Here is a 17,569-nt window from a genome sequence, read left to right on the forward strand (position 1 = left end):
GCAGAGCTCCCGCCCCACCCCGTTCCTGGTCTCCATGGTGGGGTGGGGGGTGGGGGGTGTGCATGTGAGAGAGGAGACAGAAAGACAAGACACACATTCTGAGAATGATCATTAGCCCAGTTCCTCACTGGCCGGTGCTGGCCAACAACGCTTTCTGTCCCTCTGGCTGACCCCTCACTGCAGAGATCTATTCCACGGTCCCCACCTCCTTGGGGCAGCTCCCTGTCGGGGAGGCTCCCCATGGACAGGTGCACCCCAGGATAAGCCCACTGCAAACATGCTCCTATATCACAGGATGCTCCTATATCACAGACATGCCCGAGAGCACCCCCTACTTTGACAGATGGGGACAAGACTTGCCCAACACCTGGCAAGCTGGGTATAGACTGTGCCCAGCTAGGTCTCTGCCCCTGGGTGTAGACTGTGCCCAGCTAGGTCTCTACCCTTGGGTGCAGACTCTGCCCAGCTAGGTCTCTGCCCCTGGGTGCAGACTCTGCCCAACTAGGTCTCTGCCCCTGGGTGTAGACTCTGCCCAGCTAGGTATCTGCCCCTCGGGCTCTTTGGGAGCCAGCGCTGCCTAGAGAGCCGTAAATCACACAGGAGCAGAGAGGCGCCACATCACTCCGCTCAGGATGCACACAGCATCTATGCATCTGCTCTTTGCCTGCAGTAGAAACTTTCAGCCAATTTTAAAATACGGGGAAAGAGAACCTTCCAGTTCTCTGCCTTCGTCCTCCTCCCTTGCAGCCCTGAGGGCAACCCCTGTGCCCTGGACAGCACTGAGCAGAACTACTGTTTACAAAGGGAAGTCAGGGACACCCCACGCCCGCCTGCATGCTTCCTTCTGGACCGAGGGACACCTACTCTGCTGTTCATTTTGTTTTTTCACCTCTTATGTAAGCTAGGCTAGGAGCAAAAATAGCTGCCAGACTTTTGAAAACAAACCATGTACATTTGTGTTCCATGTTTTTGTAACCAAAATTAATCTGCCCTTGCCCTGAAGCCTGGGTCCTTTATCTTGTCCTACCACACAGCAGGACGCGCTCTCCCTTCGGTGATGCACACCGATGTGCTTTCCGGGTTAGACGGGACAGCCTGTCTGGGCAGACCCGGCCACCAGTCTCTCCCACTGTACCTGCAAGTGCTGCACCAATTCGAGCTGGCACGAATGCAATAACCTCTCTGCTCTCCTGCCCATCTCACCTAACAGCCCTGTCTCCAATCCCACGGAGTCGAAAAACTCATGATTCCTCCCCTTCCCTCCTCCCCAGACTGCAAGCCTTTTAACTGCAGAGCAAAGAGTGGCGTGATTACCAAGTGCCTTGTGTGTGCCAGGCTCTGTGTACACGCAGTCAAGTAAGAGAGTCCCGCCTGCTGGGGCTCAAGGTCCACACAAAAAGCCTCTGGCCACACTCCACCCACAGACTGGCCCTTGGCTCTGCAAACCCTGCCTTTCCGGAGGGAATCCACGAGTGAAGAGCCTCGGGGGGAAAAAAAAGACTCTCTTCATCTGCAACCATATTCCTCCAGCTTGGGAGGAATCCAAGAAGTATAAAGAGAGAGACACACGCAGATGTGTTCCTATTTCCATTTGGATGACGGCCACTGACGTATGTGCATCTCTTTTGGCTGTACTATAGGAATACATTAAGTAATTCAATAGAACCTTCTTGCTAATATTTTAATGGTATAGATATGCTAATGAATTCTCTTCGAAACATATACTTAGTGTACCCTGTTGCTTTATGTCTTATTTTAAACTGAGCCTTAAGGGAATATAGTATTTTAACATTAACTCTGCCAACAATTTTATCTAGAAGCCTGTTGCCATTTTTGCCGTCTGTGAAATTTATGTCCAAAGAAAGGCAAGATTACATTTTTTCCTAACAGATTGAGTTGGTGTAGTGTATTCTTGGTTATCAAAATACTCATACAGCTTTGGGATTTCGAATTGGTAAATATTCATGATGTGTGAAAAAGCATGACATATACTGCACGCTCTCAACCATGTAAAACGATGCTGTGTGCACACACAGGACACAGAAGGACACGGCAAACTGTAAACTGCTTGTGATTCTGGAGGACTTTGTTCTTTGCTTGTCTTTTTCAGTTTCCTATAACGCACATATTAATTTTTTAAAAGTAAAGGTTATTTTTTTAAGGGGGGCAAGATGGCCTGGGAGAGGGCCTGTAAAATGCAGATTTCTAGGGCCTGCCCTTACTCCCTAGGGTCTAGGGTGGGACCCAGAAATCTGCATTTTAAACACAAACCCTCGGCTGATCCTGATATAGGCAGACACAGACCACATCTTGAGAAACTGAGAAATGAAGAGCTGAGACTTATGGGAAGCTGCTTCACAGCTTTAAACTGATCAATATTTTTAACTGTTTCACAATGGATATGGTTGACCAGGTGTGAGCTGAGGCAAAGTGCCTGTTGTCCCACTGACCTTTTATTTGGAATACCTCTTCTAACACTAACATTTTCTCGTAAAAGTATAATAATAATAATAATAATAATAATAAAAGAAAAAAAAATAAATATAAAATTTCCTGAAAGGTCGAAATAATTGTATCACACACACCCATACACACACCACCTAGATTCTACAATTAGAATTTTTGCTATATGTGCTTTATCACATATCCATCCATCTATCCATCTCTCTAACCACTTCATTTTTATTTTCTGGGTAAACATACCTCGTACTTGGGTCTTTTCTAATCTAAGGCTTTACCACCTGCGGGTCAACCTCAATTCACAGATGCATTTCTTTTTTTTGAGAGAGAGGTTCTCACTCTGTCGCCCAGGCTGGAGTGCAGTGGCACAATCTCGGCTCACCACAACCTCAGCCTCCTCCAAGGTTCAAGCAATCCTCCCACTTCAGACTCCCGAGAGTTGGGACCACAGCTGCCTGCCACCAGAGCCAGCTAACATTTTTGGCATTTCCTTGTAGAGATGGGGTTTCACCATGTTGCCCAGGCTGGTCTTGAATTCCTGGGCTCAAGAGATCTGCCTGCCTTGTCCTCCCAAAGTGTTGAGATTATAGGCATAGGCCACCATGCCTGGGCCACAGATGCATTTCTTCATGGTGCTGTCTGCTTTTAATTGCATAGGAACTGTTCTTAAGGAATCTCAGGGCAAATTCCCTGGAAATGTGCATCGCTACACTCTGAAAACCATGGATTTTCATATAAAGCTGGGCACACGCTTATTTATTAAAAGCAAACACGGGCCATCAAAGTCACCTGTGCATTAAGGTAGCGCTGGGCCTTGACATGAAGCCCACTCAGCACTGGAGGGAGTGACTGGCCCAGGCATCTGCCACTGGGGGCAAGGGTTCACCTCAACCCCAGCAGGGCTCAGATGGTACCTGGCTCCCATCTCAAAGCAGCTCAGCTCCAGGCTTCTGAGCTGCATTCCAAGTTAAGTCCAATACACACCTGAGTGCTCGGGTGGGAGGCCCGCCCCAAGAGCCCTGTGCTCCCATACTCGGCTTCTGCAGGTATCTGAGAAGGTGGGGGCTCCAATGCAGCAGAGCAGCCACCAGCTCTGCAAATGCAGTACTGCCCAAAGCCAGCTCCAGATTCACTAAGCAAGCGTCTCTCCAACACCTCCCAGGGGCCAGAACTGCTCTACATGCTGAGAACATGCCCATGAAGACACAAACCAAACTCCTGGGCCAGGGTTCCTCGTCTGGTGGGACTCGGGGAAGCAGTGGTAGAAAGCAGGGCTCGTACATCAGGCAGACTTAGGGCCACGTAGCCTGAGTGCTTAAATGTTCTGAAACACCCCACACCACCCGCCTCGTGAAAATGCTTGATGGGCACGATGCACGCTGCACATCTTCCATGGCTGGGCCCTGAGAGCCCCTCCAGCCTCACCTCTCACCGTCCACCCGGACACACCAGGACCTTGTGGCCCTGACCTCAGGTGTCCCTCCTGCATGCTGCTTTCTCGGGCTTCCAGGCCTTTGCTCCTCCCGCTGCCTGGCTCTCCCTGCTTGGTTAACTCCTAGCTATTTCAGGCCTCACTTTCAACAGCACCCCCACCCCTGGCCCCAGCCATGTTTGGGTGAGGCGCCCTCCTCTGTGACCCCCAGCACAGCACTGATGGTGCTGCGTCCTAACAATGTGCTGCCCGCCTGCTTCCCTCCCCAGAGGCTAAGCCCTGTGGGTCCAGCTGTCTCTTCCATGACTATATCCATGCTGCTCAATTAACGTCACTGCATAAAGAAGGCAAAGTCACTCACAATTGGAAAGGTTTCAAGTCTGGAAGAGGGACAAGGGAGGGAATCCCAAATTGTTCTAAGCATCCTATGAGGACTGAAGACAGTTTGCTAGGCTGTTGTAACTATTCCAATCTGAGGACTGGCATCCTCCACCATTTATCTGAGTCGTGACACTATGGGCATCCGAAGGGAGTACAGCTCACTCCTCTCAACAGTGGCCTGGACTCAACTGACCATGCCCAGTTCATCACCTGTGTTGGCGGCTCAGTGGCTGCAAACCCACATTTGTGTCACTACCTATCCCTGAGTAAATGTCTCATGCAGATAGACACTATTTCTCTTTCTCTTGTGATTAATAAAATGAATACGAAATCTAAGGCATTATAAATCTCATGGTAATTTTCCACTATGAAAGTCGTTAATGTGAAAAATACTTCTGTCACTTCACAGAGGCATGACACTGGAGACTATGGAAATCTCTCTACAACTCCAAGAACTCCCTGATGCAGAGGGCACAGCTCGTGTGTTTCTAGATCCTCTGCTCCTGGTGCAGGGCTCAGCTACCATGCAGGCAGGTGCTGGGCAGACGCGTCTATGTGACTGAGCAAGGATGTTCCCACAAGGCCAGGAATGAACACGGAGACGGGATCCCCAAACCCACCCTCCTCCATAAATCAGGGTACGGGGTGAGATGTGGGAGTCACGTTCCATCCATAATCCCACGTGCAGGAGGAGCTGCTGAGGTGGTGGTTTGTGCTTGACAATCCCCAGCCCTCCCACCCGGGGCATTTCCAGTAAGCAGTGCAGCCATCAGAAGCTGCCCATGTCCCGGAATGCATCTGTGCCGGGGATTCGTGCCTCCCATAACCCAGAGCCAGTGGCCCATCTCCAGGACAAAGCTGAGAAATGGTCTACCCTCCCCACCCCTCACCCAGGCGCGGGCTGGCTTTGCACAGCCTCCAGAATGCCTCCTCAGCAGGAGGTAAGGAGCCTTAGCGTGTGGCTCACATTCCTCAGGGGACACTCCCTGAGTGGGTATGAGGAACAGACAGGCCCTCGCCATAGCCTAGCCAACCCACCTTGCCCAGTCCCAGGGCCTCCAGGGCCCGGCTGCAGCACAGAGCACATGGAGATCCTGGGCCCACAGCCTTCCCCAGCAAGCCCGACAGCTCCACGGCAGGGAGAGGGCAATACGGTGCTCTGCCCTCCGTGGCCTAAGAAGCCTTCTGGCTGGTAGGAGAGACGTTGGGATTATTTCTTAGCCTTGAACAAGTCCACTCAATGTGTGCCAGTATTCTGATTTCACTCAGCTCACGCTTTCTAACCACTTCCAGCCCCCGTTGGAATAGGCCATGAGAAAATTCCTAAATCCTCAGAAAAGAGGGTCCCGGAAGCTGCTACTGACATGAGGTTGTCAGGGTGAGTGGTCAAAGCATCAGAGACCTCACCTGGGTCTCGGTCTCCATGTAGCCTTGACCCTTTCACCTGCATTTTTCCCAGAACGTTGATAAGATTTAAAATGAAGATGGTTAGAGTAGCCTCCACTGGCTGATGGCTTACTATGGGGCTTGCCCAACACCAGTTACATCTTTGAAACCTTATAGAGCCATAATAGTAATTCCTATTTTATTTTTAGAGACAGGGTTCCTCTCTGCCACCTAGTCTGGAGGGCAGCAGTGCAATCATAGCTCATTGCAGCCTCAGCATCCCAGGTTCAAGCAATCCTCCTGCCTCAGCCTCCTGAGTAGCTGGGACTACAGGCATGTGGCACTATGCCTGGCTAAATTTATTTTTTGTAGAGACAGTCTTCCTATGTTGCCCAAGCTAATCTTGAACTCCTGGCCTCAAGCGATCCTCCCACCTTGGTCTCCCAAAGTGCTGGGAATATAGGCATGAGCCGATGCGCCCGGTTGCCCGTTATTCCCACAGATGAGGAAATAGTCCTAGCAAATTAGCCACAGAAACTGCAAGAAGTCTTTTAAAAGATGCACATGGATAGAAGGTGATCATAATGCCATGAGGTGGGGGCAAGAGAAACCCTGAAAGGAATCACTGCCTTACATCAATCAATGACACTCCTTCCCCTCCCCTACTGACTGGGGGATGATGAGGAGCAAGAGGGGGGCACCGGGAAGCCCAGGCTGAGGTGCCAGGGAAGCATCTGCTGAGACAGCTGTGGCTCCGCTCCCCCAAGCCCCCAAGGACAGGTCAGTCTGAATCTGCTTCTGAGGAATTTCCAGCAGCCCCATCCAGGGGCCTCACAGCAAGGCTGCCTACCTCCATGCGGGCCTTGTAGAAGTCCACATCGTGCAGCTTCTCCTTGCAGCGGGTCAGCTCTAGCTCCAGCCTCTCCACGCGGTTTGCCTTCTCCCGCAGGGAATCCAGCTCGTCTCGATAGGCACGAGCAGACCGGGCGTCTGCCGCTAGCTGGATGTTCTGGAAGGTGGACAAAGGCAGGAGAACCTAGCTTAGGGCAGCCTCTAGGAAGGGCAGAAAGGCCATTGCCCTCCTGCATGGTGTCTCCATGACAGCTCAGGACAAGCCAGCTCCTGGTGGCTGGGGGCCTCCATGTGCCACCACCACACAGGATCTCCACCTGCTGTCACTAAGAAACAGGGTCATCCCCATAGCTGTGCTCAGGACAAGTGGCTCTTGTGTGGCTTAAAAGCGCTGCTGTTGCACTCCTGACCCTCCGGGCCCCATTACTGGACACTCCAGCCCTGCCACCCCCAGGACACACAGGCTCAGGCCCCCGACTCACCTCCTGCTTAACTTTCTGCAGTTCCAGCACCAGCTGGTCCACCTCATGTCTGGTATCTACAAGCTGCTCTGTCTTATCCTCCCTGCAGAGGCAGTAAGGAGAAAGAGTGTGGGAGGCAGCTTCCTCAACAAGCAGCCCTGGGAGCAGGCTGCCACTTCCTAAGACCAGTGGGAAAAGGAAAGGACCCGGGATTTGGGCGGTGGGGAGGCGATCTGCTTATGAGGCCTGCAAAAATGTTACCGACTCAAAATTCTTTTCTTTTCGTAAGTTTGCAACACCGGCCCTTAAACTATGTCCATCTGCCACTCAGGTCTCCCTTCAAGTGTGTGGGGCAGGTAAGGAGACCCCAGCGGCAGCTGTACCACCCCACAGCCAGGCTCCACAGGTGACATCCATCAGCTGCAGGAAACCTGGGAGAACAGGCCCACCAGATTGGAGGGAAGGAGGGGCACCTCCTCCCTCCAGCCAAGAAAACACATCAGGTGTGGTCGTCCTGGCCCCAAGCTGGAGCTGAGCGTGGACTGGAGGCTGCTTCTGTGGACAACTTGCACCGTCTGGACGGGAGGAAACCCTGAAGACCGGGAAGAACCCCCGCCCCCATCCCTGTGCAGGCCTCAGAAGGGGAGGCAGCTAGTCCGAGGTCAAAGAGTAAGCTCAGGGCAGACCCCAGCTGACTCCGGGGCACACGTCAGAGCTGTGCCATTGGCAGCACCACACATGTGAGTCGGCGCCACACCAGAAACATGTCTGCAACACACACAAAGGTAGGAGAAGCAGCCGGGGACTCACAGCTCCTGCCTGACGCGCCGCAGCCTGGCCTTGGTGTCGGCCAGCTCTACGGCCAGGTGCTGCTTGTCTTCGCTGGAGAGGCTGCTGGTGGGGCTGGGAGTGGAGTCAGCACTGGAGGACTTGACGGGGCTGGGTGGATGCTGTGCCTGCAGGTAGTCCCGTTCCTGAGTGAGGTCCACGATCAGCTGCAGCCGGGCAGAGAGGGGGATGGAGGAGAACAAATGGGGTTAACCAGCACAACACCTGAGCTTGAACACGGTGAAGAAACCACCAAAAGACAGATATTTCAGCGGAGACTAAGAAACGAGGAGGAAGGTGGGAGAAGGCTGGCGTAGGTTTTGAAAAGAGGTGAAATATTTAGTGAAACAAAAGGGAGTGTACAAAGGAGGAGGGCCCCAAGCTCCGCATCCTGATTCCCTGTATCCTCCCACAGGCCCGAGGTGAGAATGCACTGCAGGGGCCATAACCAGGGAAAGCACGCACGTCCCACCCCAACCAGAACCTCAGCAGCAGGACTGAGGCGTCTAGGCTGAAGATGAAGGGAGAGGAGATGAAGGGGCCTGAGCCCCTTCCCAGGCTGACCGGGCCGCCAACCCGCAGACGCACCTCGGTGCACTCGTCCCGCTGGTCGATGAGCCTCCGCAGGTGGAGCACCATGCTCCTCGACAGGGCCTCCAGCTCCTCCGGAGCCACGTCGGGCAGCTCCAGCCACTGCAGGTCAAACACGTTCTCTTGGTTGTGAGTCACCTGTGGGCACACATGGCAGGGCACTGCAGGGGCGGCAGAGACGGGCACCTACTTCCCTCACACTGCAAACAGCATCTCCTTCCAATCAACCTTACCAATCCCTCAGTGACAAATTTACTGTGGCCAGCAAAAGGGTGCCCTACGCAAGTGCGGCCAAACTCTTCTGCAGAGCCCTGTTCATACAAACCACTTCTGCTTTCAGAACTGGGTCAAAGAGGACGCTGATTTTCAAAGGGGACCAGAAAGCACGCCTTACAATTATTTCCCTGTAAGGTACTGGGATAAGATATCTTCATTGGAGATACATCAATGTAGAACACAAAGAAGGAAAGCTTCAGGGTGACAGAGTGAGGAAAGGGACTATATGTTACTTCTTAAAATCTATGCGAACAGAGCAAAAATATTAATCTTATGTCAGAATGTTGTGTACAAAGCAATCTTGGGTTGTTTTCTGGAACTATTCATAATCAAACAATTTTCAGGTAAGGGTGCATCTCATTCCCACAGGCCACAGAAGACAGCCTCTTTGTGCCCCTTTCCCTGGCCTGGGAGCGGAGATACACAGCTGTCTACGTGAAACAGCCTCTCGATGCACACCCCCAGATCTGCCACAGGAGACAGGATCTATTTCGAGCTCTTCTCCTCTCAGTTTTGGAAGAAAGATACCATAGTGCTCAGGCCTCAAAAGAGGAAAACAAAACAATGAAATCAGGGGTATCTACTCTGAAACACACCCAAAGAAGTATTTATTCAATCAACAGAGGTAGAGAAAACAAAAAAACTAAGCTTGAGCAACATAGTAAGACCCCATCTCTACAAAAAATTTAAAAATTAGCCGGGCGAGGTGGCATGCACCTGTGGTCCCAGCTACTTGGGAGGCTGGGGCAGGAGGACCACTTGAGGCCAGGAGTTTGAGGTTGCAGTGAGCTATGATCACACCACTGCACTCCAGCCTGGGTGACAGGGACAGACCCTGTCTCTAAAAAAAAAAAGACAAACCCATAAAATAAAAAGCAGACAGAACCGTGTCAACAAAGGCCCTTCAATTTCTCAAAATTTGAAGAGACACCACCTTCTTACCTCTCCCCACCTTAAAAGGCCAAGTTTGGATACAGGTGATCTGAGAATTAGGAGAAATCGTATCCCATGATTCAGAGCACCCTGAGGGCACAGGATTGAGAGGCCAGTTCTAGGCCTGGTCCAGACCCAATGCTGGGGAAACTCCTTGGACATCTCGGGGCCTCTGTAAAGGGTGGTGTGGCTGGGCTTCAGGGGCTCAGCCTGGCTGCACCATGGCCACTTGCTGAGCTTTTATTGAAATGCTTATGCCCCCTCCTCCCCCGAGTCTGACTCAGTGGGTCTCTCATGGGGCCCAGCACCCAAATTTTAAAAAAGCACCCAGGGAATTCTGAAGCCCAGGCCCGACAGCCCCAGCCAGCTATGGAAGCTGGTAGGCCCAGCTACAGCTTCTCCCCAATATCAACCCAGGGAGTCCTGTGCTCAGCTGCCTCTGCCAATCACACACCAGCTCCTATGCGTGCAAATCTTCATGCATTTATCTCATCTGTCCAATGACACTGACTGCTGAACCCATAACCCCTAAGGTAATTAAAGCACACAATGCTTATTTTAGAAGGAGTGTGGAAGTGGAGGGTCAGGAAAGTACATTTCCACCTGGATACTGCCCCCCAGGGTGGCCGCCTCCTTAGCTGATACCACCTCTGCCAACGTCAATGGCAAAGGGCCGGGAAGGTCAGGCCTCAAAGGCCAGGGGCTCCTCCTCCTCCACTCTGCTGACGCTCAGTGCAGAGCCCTCCCGACCCCTCACTGGGGGGCTTGAGTTGGGGCTGGGCCAAGTCTCCCAAGGCGGTCTTTGTGGGACTCGCTGGTTTTGATTCCCAAGTGGTGTCAGCTTGTCTCTGCCATGTCACTGACAGAAGCAGAGAATCTCTCTATTCTATAAAGATCAACCATTCAAAGCAGGGTGACATTTGCCAGAATACATTTTCAGGGCCTGTAAATCAAATTCTGGGCCTCAACCACTTGACAGCTCTTAAAAATAGTCTGAGTCCATATTAGGCAAAAAGAAGGAGACAAAAGATGACTTGATTGAGGTGTTTTTTTTTTTTTTTAAATTTTTATTTTTACCCTCACTTTATTTTAGCTGGCTGATTGATGGCTATCTTTCCAAATAGAATCAATGTGTCTGTGGTGTCTGAAACCTAAGATTAGCAAAATCGTAATGGGTGATGTATTCTTTAAACGTTTCCATTCATAGAGAAGTTTTGCCTCCTGGCTACCACGGGAGCAGCAGTCCACGGCTGAGCCCTCCACGAGGCCACGCACCTACCTCCTGGATATGGGCCACGATGCCAGCCTGGGTCTCAATGTCCAGCTGTTTGATTCTTTCAATGAACTCCTCTTTCCTCTCACACTGTGGAGGGTTACATGTGTTAATGGAAGCACTGTTCAAGTGAGGGCAAAGCTGAGTCCACCACGGCCACGGAATGAGTTTCAAAAGGAACCACCCACCCCGGGCTTCTCCTTCATAACTAAGAATGCTCTTGTCCTCCTACCAGCCTTACGCTGATGTGTCTCTAGTGGTTGCCAGAACCACCTACATCAGAATCACCTGGGGAGCTTGTTCTTAAAACTCCAATCCGTAAGCCCCCACCCAGATTGAAAAGACCAGGATGGAACACAGAACGCTTTAAACAAGCTCTCCAGGTGATTCTTAAATACGTAAAGATGGGGGACACCTGGTTTAGGCCAGGGGCGGCAAACTTCATGTGTAAAAAGCCAGATGGTAAATATTTTAGACTCTGTGGGCCATTTGGCCTCCGTCACAACTACTCAGCTCTGTCGTTGTAGTGGGAAACCAGCCACAGACAATATGTAAAGGCGGGCATGAGGCTGTGTTCCAATAAAACTTTATTTGAGAGAGGGTCTCGCTGTCACCCAGGCTGGAGTGCAGTGGCATGATTGTGGCTCACTGCAGCCTCAAACTCCTGCACTCAAGTGATCCTCTCGCCTCAGCCTCCCAAGTAGCCAGGACCACAGGCATGCGCCACCACACCCAGCTAATGTTTTCTATTTTTTGTAAAGACGAGGTCTCATTATGTTGCCCAGGCTGGTCTTGAACTCCCGACCTCAAGCGATCCTCCCCCACCTCAGCCTCCCAAAGTGCTGAGATTACAGGCATGAGCCACTGCACTCGGCCCAATAAAACTTTATTTACAAATATAGGCAGCAAGTCAGATCTGGCCCACAAGCTGTAGTTTGCAGATCCTTGTTCTAGTGGTTCCTACACTGGGGACAATTTGCTAATGGTACCCTGGCCTGAGGGATCCCCATCTCGCCTCCTGCCCAAGGTGCCCTGGTACTAGAAACAGCTGCCACGTAGAACAATGGCCACTCTCTTCCAGGAACCCAGCGGCCTTCTGTCATATTGGACTGAAAGGAGCATCCTCCCACCTAAGCTAAGGGCTCGTTCGAGTCCCACAAACCCAATATGAGATGGCTGGGGTATGTCCCTCTGCTGCAGCCCTGCCCAATCCCTACCTGGACGGCACAGCCCAGCACCAGCAGCAGCACCTTCTTGATTTCCTCCATGCTCTTCCCTAGATCAAGAGAGCAACACATTTAACTCAGCTCAACTGCTGATATAATTTCAGTGACATGTTTACCGTAGGGAAAAAAAATCAGATAAACAAAAAAATCATCTCTCCACTCTGTGACATTCACTTAGGTATACACACTCCATCGATCTTCCGTGGGTGGCTTTATTTACTTTTTATTTTATTTTGAGACAGGGTCTCCTTCTGTCACCCAGGCTGGAGTGCAGTGGCAGGCCCACAGCTCACTGCAGCCTTGACCTCCTAAGGCTCAAGCGATCCTCTCACCTCAGCCTCCCTAGTAGCTGGGACTATAGACACATACCACCATGCCCAGCTAATTTTTGTATTTTTTGAAGAGATGGGTTTTTGCCATGTTGCCCAGGCTGGTCTCAAACTCCTGGACTCAAGTGATCCGCCCGCCTCAGCCTCCCAGGGTGCTGGAATTACAGGTGTGAGCCACCACACCCAGCCTTATTTACTTTTTAAACCAAATGAGAATTCTGTACATAACTATTTGAAGCCCCTTCCATTCAAATATGTCATAAATATCTCCCCATGAAAATTAACAAACCATAACATCAGCATCCCTTTTTAGCGCATCAGGTAAGCAAAGTACACAATGGGAGAGAACAACTCCCATAGGAAATACTGAGTTGACGCTAAAATAAGGCTGTATACAACCTTCCCCTTTTTATTATGCAAAATTCCAAACAGACACGGGAGGACAGTATAATGAACCTCCACAATACACTCAGCCTCACATTATCAACATTCTGCACCTCTCACTCTACCTGCCTCCTCCTTCCCCCTTTTAAGTTTGTTTGGCTGGAGTATTCTCAAGTAAATTCCATAAGAACATAAAGCCATCCTTTTTTTTTTTTTTGAGATGGAGTCTCGCTCTGTCGCCCAGGCTGGCATGCAGTGGCACAATCTGGGCTCACTGCAAGCTCCACCTCCCAGATTCACGCCATTCTCCTGCCTCAGCCTCCCGAGTAGCTGGGACTACAGGGGCCCGCCACCGTGCCTGGCTAATTTTTTGTATTTTTAGTAGAGACGGGGTTTCACCATGGTCTCAATCTCCTGACCTCGTGATCCGCCCGCCTCGGCCTCCCAAAGTGCTGGGATTACAGGCTTGAACCACCGTGCCCGGCCCCCACCTTTTTTTTTTTTGATACAGGTTCCCACTCTATTGCCCAGGTTGGGGTGTAGTGGTGCAATCATAGTTCACTGCAGCTTCTACCTCCTGGGTTCAAGTGATCCTTCCACCTCAGCCTCCCGAGTAGCTGAGACTACAGGTGCACACCACCACACCTGGCTAACTTTTGTATTTTTTGTAGACAGGGTCTCATAATATTGCCCAGGTTGGTCTTGAACTCCTGGGCTCAAGCGATCCTCTCGCCTCAGCCTCCCAAAGTGTTGGGATCACAGGTGTGAGCCACCGCACCTTTTTGATGGTTGCATACTTACTTTGTAAATCAAGGCCACTAACTTATTTAACCAATCCCCTTCCAGAGGTTCAATTTATATATATATATATATATATTTTTTTTTTTTTTTTTTTTTTTTTTGAGACAGTCTCACTCCGTCACCCAGGCTGGAGTGCAGTGGCACAATTTTGGCTCACTTCCACCTCTGTCTCCTGGGTTCAAGCGATTATCCTGCCTCAGCCTCCCAAGGAGCTGGGATTACAGGCGCTCGCCACCACGCTCTGCTATTTTTGAATTTTTAGTAGGGATGGGGTTTCACCATGTTGGCCAGGCTGGTCTTGAACTCCTGACCTCGTGATCTGCTTGCCTCAGCCTCCCAAAGTGCTGGGATTACAGACGTGAGCCACTGTGCCCGGCCTTAAAATATTTCAATCTAAACAATGTTATAAAGAATATCATGGTAGCTAATTCTTTATGCATTCCCTTTTTAAGCTTTTCAAATTGACAAACTGCCCTGCAGACAGGCTCTGCCATTTCACCCTGGGAAATATGTGGTAATTCCCATTTTCCTACCCTTGACCAACATTTACCCCACCACTCTTTCCCAACTTTGTCAATCAGGCCAAAAATCCTATTTTGTCATTCTGAGCTGTGTCTCTTTGATTGTGCTTGTGGCTGAATGCATCTTCACCTGTTTATCTATCTCAAACACTTAAACAGCAGCAGAACACCTGGGCCTAGACGATGGGCTTGGTCACCCAGGAACTGTGTGTCCCAGACAAGCCATACTCTGTCCAAGCCTCAGTTTCCACATCTATAAAATGGCCTGGGTAATGTGCAGGGTTCCCTTTGAGGTTTAAAAAAAAAAAATCTATGTGTTCTGTCTTTTTCGTTATATTCTATTGTATTGAGGAAGAAAGGACATGCCAGAAATAGCTTTCTTCTCTTAAAAAACTTAACCAACTCACACACTGGGCTACAGTGGCCCAAAGTGTCAAAGACTGCTGGGATGAAAAAACCAAACCGCCGTCCTGAGAACCAATGCTGCGGTTCATTTCAGATCCCTGGGTATAAGTAGTGAATGAATATGCGACCTCCTCCTAAGACCCCTCAACTGAGAAATAGCTAAAATTGGCTTTCCTTGAGATAATGACATCACTGTCAAGCCTCAGAACTGGGACTGGAGGTTCACTGAACCAGAAACACACCCCGCCCCCCAGCCTGAAGCCAGGGCAGGGAGAGACTGGTGGGCTGGACCACAGGGTCTAAGGCCACTTTCCTGCTCTGGAGGACACACCTGAGAATAAGGCTCAGCGTTGCAAAGCAATCTTCTAAGGTTAAATCCTTCTTTTGCTAGTAAGTGTAGAAATGTGTCAATATTTGAAATGGAAAAATTCTCAAAATCTTAGGATTTTTTTTTTTACTTGAGATCTTTTATTTGGCCCAAGATACTCTAATCCATAGAATAAATATCACCACAGTGACTCACTTCCCTATTAACATGGAGCTACTCATCAGCCACTTAATTTTAGTTTCGATAAAGAGAAAAGGGGCTGGGCACGGTGGCTCATGCCTGTAATCCCAGCACTTTGGGAGGCCGAGCTGGGAGGTGAGGTCAGGGGTTCGAGACCAGCCTGGCCAACATGGTGAAACCTCGACTCTACTAAAGGTACAAAAATTAGCCGGGCGTGGTGGCATGCGTCTGTAATCCCAGCTACTTGGGAGGTTGAGGCAGGAGAATCACTTGAACCCAGGAAGCAGAGGTTGCAGTGAGCTGAAATCGCTCCACTGCACTCCAGCCTGGGCGACAAAGGAAGACTCTGTCTCAAAAAAAGAGAGAGAAAAGGGAATGCCCCACATGAGTGTTAACAAAGCCTCCAATCAGTCTTTCTGACAGTGCTTGCCGGCTCAGCCCAAGTCACCCACCTCCCCCTTTCCCTTTTGTCGGCCCACAGATCACTGGCAAGTGCTCATCGCATGCCCATGCTGGATATAAGAGGCACAGACCCTTCCCAGCCATCACTGGCTTGTCTTCCTACAATAAGACTCACTCTTTGAAAGGCCACTCACCTGGTACTGTACCCACCAGAGGAGCTGAAACACTAAGAAAGCACTTAAGGGCCTGAGATCAGCCCAAACAGAAGTCAGGGTTTGCACAGAAAATCTTTATGTACCCTATTCACAGCAAAGGCCCCAAAGGAACTAATTACATCACACTGTAGAATCATTTAGACAACTCTGGTGATCCATTTCCCCAGCCCAAAGCAGATTACAACAGCAAATTAAAAGGCAGGAAAGTGCTGGAGAGGCTCACTGATGGTGTTCTGAGAACAAGGAAGAGACCAGAAACCTTGCACACACACCAGAGGGCTCAAAACTACACTCTGAGTCCAGGTGAGTGGCCCACACCTGTAATCCCAGCACTGTGGGAGGCTGAGGCAGGAGGATCACTTACATTCAGGAGTTCAAGACCAGCCTGGGCAACATAGGGAGCCATCATCCTTGTTTTTTGTTTTTTTGTTTGTTTGTTTTTTGTTTTTGTTTTTTTTGAGATGGAGTCTTCGCTCTGTTGCCAGGCTGGAGTGCAGTGGCTCACTCTTGGCTCACTGCAACCTCCGCCTCCCGGGTTCAAGCAATTCTCCTGCCTCAGCCTCCCGAGTAGCTGGGACTATAGGCATGCACCACCATGCCCAGCTACTTTTTGTATTTTTAGTAGAGATGGGGTTTCACCATGTTGACCAGGATGGTCTTGATCTCTTGACCTCGTGATCTGCCCGTCTCAGCCTCCCAAAGTGCTGGGATTACGGGCGTAAAGCCACTTGTGCTGAGTCTTTTTTTTTTTTTGAAATGGAGTCTCGCTCTGTCGCCCAGGCTAGAGTGCAATGGTGCAAGCTCAGCTCACTGCAACCTCTACCTCCTGGGGTCAAGAGATTCTCCTGCCTCAGCCTCCTGAGTAGCTGGGATTACAGGCGCATGCCACCATGCCCAGCTAATTTTTGTATTTTCATTAGAGATGGGGTTTCGCCATGTTGACCAGGCTTGTTTTGAACTGCTGACCTCAAGTGATCTGCTTGCCTTGGCCTCCCAAAGTGCTGGGATTACAGGTGTGAGCCACTGTGCCCAGCCAAGACCCTATCTCTATTTAAAAAAAAAAAAAAAAAAATTAGCCTGGCCTGGTGGTGCACTATTTGTGAGGCTGAGGTAGGAGGATCGCCTGAGCCTGGGAGGGTGAAGCTGCAGTGAGCTTTGATTGTGCTACTGCACTCCAGCCTGAGTGACAGAGCAAGACCCTGTCTCCAAAACAAGCAAATAAACAAAAAACACCACAAAAACAAACAACACTCCGAGGCTGTTCGGTGACAGAGCAAAGGGTTCTACTCCCTCAGCACCCTGCAATCACACACAATGACAACCCTGAGTTCGTTCATTCCCTCATTCATCCCAACACCCATCAGATATCAAGAAAACACTCAATCTGACCCACAGCACAGGTTAGAAGAGTATGGATTCCTGTTTGCTAAGGTTTGTAACAGGAGGGAAAAAGGCTTTAAAGGTAGAGAATTACGTTTAGAAAAATATTCATGAAAAAAATAAACTCTTTGGTGATGAACAGGTTACTAAGAAATTCACCTCTGCCCTCATTCAAATGAAGCAGAGCGATGCTCGCTGTCACCAGGCTGAGTGAATAGAAACATTTGCTTATAACAAAAGCATCCTGTGATCCCCACCCCTACGGATTCCTACAAATTTTTTTTTTTTTAAAAAGCACCCAGGGCGGGAAGCAAAAGTTCCCTCATTTCTCATGAGAAGCCGATGCCCAATTTCTTTCAGGATTTCAGTCGTAAGAAAAACCGCTATTTCCATAAATCTACCAGATTGCGGGTTTTGAATAGTTTCAAAACACAGCAGAAGATTCCCTCCTGGGTCCTTGCCAGTACGACTGGCTCAGTGACATAGTCAAGCAGGCCAAGATCAAACAAACCTACAGACAGCTCC

General features: G+C 50.2%; 1 protein-coding gene across 4 annotated transcripts in view; it reads right to left on the reverse strand.

Moving 5' to 3' along the window:
- CCDC88C (coiled-coil domain containing 88C) overlaps positions 1–17,569 on the reverse strand; it is a 145,568-nt gene that overhangs the window by 59,769 nt on the left and 68,230 nt on the right. For 3 of the 4 annotated variants that reach the window (XM_054530411.2, XM_054530413.2, XM_054530414.2), the window contains 6 exons: positions 12,091–12,149; positions 10,880–10,963; positions 8,389–8,529; positions 7,783–7,967; positions 6,994–7,075; positions 6,510–6,668 (listed from right to left, as the gene is read on the reverse strand). In XM_054530411.2, the coding sequence (XP_054386386.1) occupies positions 6,510–6,668; positions 6,994–7,075; positions 7,783–7,967; positions 8,389–8,529; positions 10,880–10,963; positions 12,091–12,149 (710 nt within the window). The remainder of the gene's footprint in view (positions 1–6,509; positions 6,669–6,993; positions 7,076–7,782; positions 7,968–8,388; positions 8,530–10,879; positions 10,964–12,090; positions 12,150–17,569) is intronic. The other variant, XM_054530412.2, reaches the window with a different exon arrangement.

Source organism: Pongo abelii, chromosome 15, assembly GCF_028885655.2.
Source record: "Pongo abelii isolate AG06213 chromosome 15, NHGRI_mPonAbe1-v2.0_pri, whole genome shotgun sequence".
In the NCBI taxonomy this organism is placed as follows: Eukaryota; Metazoa; Chordata; class Mammalia; order Primates; family Hominidae; genus Pongo; species Pongo abelii.